This window comes from Eimeria mitis, genomic scaffold, assembly GCF_000499745.2.
Source record: "Eimeria mitis Houghton genomic scaffold, Emh_scaff804, whole genome shotgun sequence".
Lineage (NCBI taxonomy): Eukaryota > Apicomplexa > Conoidasida > Eucoccidiorida > Eimeriidae > Eimeria > Eimeria mitis.
In genome coordinates this window covers 1-4,997 of record NW_013575904.1, presented here as the reverse complement: position 1 = coordinate 4,997, position 4,997 = coordinate 1, and the positions used below count along the sequence as shown (strand labels likewise).

Here is a 4,997-nt window from a genome sequence, read left to right as displayed (position 1 = left end):
TAGAGACATTGACCGCGCTCAACAGACATTCACGAGAAGCCTGAAGAAGAACACAAAATAAGTTGTTTAGCACACGATATGCACTGGGGATTGCCAAGGGTAGAGGAAAAGAAAACACAAAGGGCTTGATACAGACAAGAGATCCAGAAAGAAAGAAACAGTCAGGAGAGAATACAGAGCTGGGAACAGCGAATAACGCACGGAAGTACGCGAGGGGATGCATAAAGAAGGAACAGGCGGGGAAACGGAGACAAACAGGAACAGGGAGACAGTGAAGGAACACAACCACACACTGGAGCATTCAAAGAGAAGCAAACAACAAAGACTATCTACTGAAATGCCGTACATCGCTCAAAGACCGCCAGGCCGGTAAAAGTCCTTCAATCAACTCCTCGTACCCAACCACCCAGCAGCGAGGGCCACTGCTGCTGCTGCTGCTGTTGCTGCTGCTGGGGCTTGTTCCACCACTGCCGACCCCACGGTCCCTAGCGTCAGCTAGAACGGGAGAGTGATGCAACAGCGGCTTCAGCTGCTGCACGGTCACTGTTGGTTCATGGGCTTTACCCGCGCCAGTGGTTGCTGCCCCTGCTGATTGACCAGATGTATCTGTTGCTGCTGTTGTTTGGGCATCGAATGCAGAAGCCGCAACTCGCAGAAGAGCGGAACTGTTTCCGCGCTTCCGCGCCCTTGCTAGCAGCTGCAGTCCAGTGTGATCACCTTGAGGTACGAACTCTAGGTAAGCTACCTCGCCGGAAAAACCCTCCGTTACAATGCAGCTTACGGGTTGCTCTTGCTGCTGGTGTGGCTGCAGCAGCTGCTGCTGCGGATTATGCTGCTTCGGTGTGTAGGAATTTGAAGGGCTGTCTAGGCCGCTGTCACTGCTGCTGCTAGAAGACAAACAAACTGACAAGGNGCTGGAATCCCAACCGAAGCAACGCTTCTGCTGCCTCCAATGCTCTTAATAGACAGGTTTTGGTCATAGGGGAAATGACGAAGCTGTGCGCTGTCAGTGCAATCAGCAGCTTCTGCGTGGGTCCCTGTGGGCCTCCCGCGGGGGTTCCCCTGACTGTGCTGTTCTGCAGCAGGTGGCTTCCAGTGAGTTCGGGCTGCTTCAACTGCTGCTTCTGCTGCTGCGACTGCTGCTTCGGCCTGCTGTTGCAGCTGGCGAGAGTGGAAAGGCAAGAGACTCTCCTGGGTAGCGAGTCGATCGGCCCCACCGGCAGAGGCGACGGTGCTGCTGGAGCGCTGCCTCTCGGCTTCATCTTGAGCCAAAGACGAGAGCTTCAAGCTGGAAGGGTCTTCTGCATCCATTTTAGATCTCTTATATCGATACGGTGGGTCTGGGTATCAAAATTGCCCTTGCGGCCCGATCCTGACAAACGAGAAGGCGTCACGTCGAAGAAGTAAAGGCAGAAACACCTACGGCGACAACAGCAGCAGCAGCCATTGCCACCGAGTACGCTGCTGCGAATCCAAAGAAAGCAAATGTCAAACGCGGCAAGCGGCTGCTGAAAAGAGATCAGACGGCAGTCTGTTTCAGCCGTTGCGCCGCGTGGCGTTTCAGACCATCCGACCAGCTTGGAATGGAGCAAGAACAGCCGTCAGCCAATATACGAGAGACTAAGGATCCAATTAAAAGCAAACTGTCGGCCCGACTAACTGCTCTTCGACCTTGTGTGCGGTTGCTGTCCAATGGGACGCCAGCTGGGGCTGCTTAGGTCTGTGGTAAGGACAAGCCAGGGTTCCGTTCCAGTCCAACTTGTCTAAGCAGGTCCGGGCTTTTCGATGCGGCTCTTCAGTGAGACTCGTTGTGATGGATCTTCACTGAGATACGCCAATCTTAGCGTTCGAGTGTAGGCAGGAAATTGAGTCGACGACTGCCGCAGCAAGTGTGCAGAAGGACGGGAGACTCAATGCAACCAAGCAAGAGGGCGGGTTGAGGCCGGAACAAGCACAGAAACTTGACCCAAAGATTAAAAATATTTTTGCTTTACACAGAAACACAAATTTCAGGTTGAAATGCTATGTTTCATCGCACGCGAAGTCTCAGCTCCAGTGAACAACCAGCAGTCGGCTGCAGCCGGCAATGACCGCGCCTCTTTCGACCAATGAAATAACCCAAGTTTATCCCTCCACCTCCGAAAATCCACGATTTACTGTATTTTTAAGGCTTTACACAGCCAAGCAGACCCGCGAAAGACATCGATTCCCTTCTACTGAAATCCGTCGTGAGGAGGCCCCCTCTACGGGCAANAGCAGACCCGCGAAAGACATCGATTCCCTTCTACTGAAATCCGTCGTGAGGAGGCCCCCTCTACGGGCAACGCAGGTCCTGTAGCAGATCTGTACCTACGCGGCTGTTTCTCGCCAGTATACTTTCTGACTGTCCAAATCGCTGAAATTTGTAGTACACCTGTATATTTAAAATTGTGTGATTCTTCGAAATATTGTAAACATAAAAGAATTACGGCCGCGTCTGAAAACGCATCCCACTGCGTCCAGAAACGCCCCCCCCCGCAGGCGCCAAAGCTGCCGTCTCACACTTCACAAGCTGTATCCAACTTTCCTAGTACTAGAATCTCGAAATAAACTCCTATCATTCCCCAAATGCAGTTCAGGCATGCCATGTAGTGCCATTTTTGTTCAACCGGGAGGAATATCTCTGCGCTGTCGCGGGGTTGGTGTAGTGGTTATCACGTCTGCTTTACACGCAGAAGGCCGCGGGTTCAAACCCCGCACCCCGTAGATTCCCTCGTGGTTTTGCTTTTTAGGAGCATCCTATTTGCTCTCTGCGTGTGTAGGGTTTCACACCTTAGCCCCCCAATATCCTTTTGCATTTCTGCTAATCCGAAATGGGCTGTTCCTCTGAATCCCACCCTTGTGAGTCCCAGATACTCGTTACTCTTGATAATGCTCGCAGAAACAAGTTGCACTAAAATAGAACAACTAGCGATTTGCAAGCCCCGGACAGGGGAGTCAGGAACGCGGGAATCAGACCCGTAGACGCATGTTTAGCACACACGCCAAGGGGCTTCGCACAGATCTGATGTGCTCCAGTTTCCCTCAGTGGCTCATGCCCTGCTTCACCGAGTTAGTGACTGCTGCTAAAAGTACTGCCCCTATATTTGATTTTGTAGTGACAGTTGCCGGCGTTGCAACACTTGCATTTTCTCCACCAAGCGTGAAGACTAAATTCAACTAAAAGCTTCAAACCCCAAAATTCTTCATCATTCAACTATACAAAATCAGAAACAATGTGCCAGCGACTTTTGAACCTTGTAATTCTACGACGATGGCACATATCGATGGCGTTTCCACTCGCGACTGCGGGGCGGCAGGCTGGGTTTCTTCCATTTTTGCCGCATTAGCTACAAGGAGGGAACCGTATCGAGCTAGGCAACTAGACTGAAGTGAACTCACGACGTTGCATGTTGTGTCCCCTCTGCAAGTACGCAGCGTTTAGGTAAAGTTCCTCTGAATTCTGTGCACCGGTGAAAAGAATAAGAATCCTGCCTGCGATGGAGTTATTCGCCATTCTCTTGCCTGTCTCTAGTACAGGAGATGCCAATAGAAACTGTAACTATTCGGGTGCATTTTGGAGATGAAACTACAACTCGAAACACNTACAGGAGATGCCAATAGAAACTGTAACTATTCGGGTGCATTTTGGAGATGAAACTACAACTCGAAACACACAAGGGACTCCTCTACTGCCCTTGCATTGAGGGGCTGGTCACATCTGGTCGGTTGGCACAGGCCGAAGGAGTTTCTCTGTCAAGGCGTTTTCTGCTGGATGGGAAGTAGGTGCTGCGCTTGTTCTAATACATGGCACCCAGCCGTTATTTTTATCCCCACAGGAGTTCAGATCCTGATCACTATTCATAATGCAAGATGAGAGAAAGAGAACCTCGAGAAAACTTTTATTCATTTTCTTTGCGCCTCCGTTACTAAGCGATTCCATACAGCGGGGTGCCTATCTTTGCGGGTGGGATTCGCTGCCGTCACGCATCCCTCGGAGCAATGAGGTGTCACGAAATATAGCGAGGCCACGCAATCTTTGCTGAAGACACTTTGCGGGCTACAATAGAGACAAAGGCTCCAGGTAGGAGTTCACCGAAGGCAGCTGACCTCCTCTTCAGTCTCCAAAAGCCCTGAGCATAGCGGAATACAGGTCGTGTAATGNACCGAAGGCAGCTGACCTCCTCTTCAGTCTCCAAAAGCCCTGAGCATAGCGGAATACAGGTCGTGTAATGGTGCAGAAAGTAACCGGCCTTTCGTGTGTTCCGACGTACCTTGCTGCAACTCCTGCTTTAGGGCAACCGCGCATGCACGTGCACCCAAGTTACACTTTGATGCATCAACTACTATTGTAGAGAAAAACCAAACAGTTGCTTTGCTGTCAGTAGCTGGTCTGCTCGTATTTGCCAGTCTGCACGCTAGTACAGATAAACGTTGCAACTCAGACACACACTGCTACTCAAACCATGTTGCAAAGGCAAACCCACATGCGATATGCTCAGGCTCCCTTTTGATGCATGACCTAACACTGTAGACAATTCTAAAGCATTTACGCGGCCATCAGCGGCGCGCCTACACGTATGTGGAAATACATGCGCCAGCTCCGCCATGCTATACATATCATGCTACAACCGACGAGTTAGTATTTATTCGCGCCAAGGAGTTTGCACTCGTCGCCACGTGTATACAAGGATGATAACATCCATATGGAACATCTGTTTCCAAATATGAGCTATACTTAAGAATACGTGTCAACATCTGGAAATTTACGTACGTGACCGGTGTACTTACATGCGCATTGAAACGCTAAAAACCGGAAGGAAAACCCGCATAAGCGAGAGTAAGAAAAATGAATTGAATAGGCGAAAACCAGGCGGAATGAGATAACTAAGTATTACCAACTTCCTTCTAGTAGCCTTGTCGGCACTCACCTCATCACGGGCTGAGCCAGCGCCTCGCAGGTAACAGTTTTGAGGGCT

The 4,997-nt window shown here is 50.5% G+C and overlaps 1 protein-coding gene across 1 annotated transcript in view; it reads right to left on the bottom strand.

The window, feature by feature from the left end:
• Window positions 1-1,311, bottom strand: part of EMH_0022630 (uncharacterized protein) — a gene marked incomplete at both ends in the record, with an annotated part of 7,420 nt that extends 6,109 nt beyond the window's left edge. Inside the window, 4 exon segments of the mRNA XM_013501994.1 lie at window positions 14-40; window positions 347-912; window positions 915-916; window positions 968-1,311. Coding sequence (XP_013357448.1) covers window positions 14-40; window positions 347-912; window positions 915-916; window positions 968-1,311 — 939 coding nt within the window.
• Between the last annotated feature and the right edge of the window lie 3,686 nt (window positions 1,312-4,997).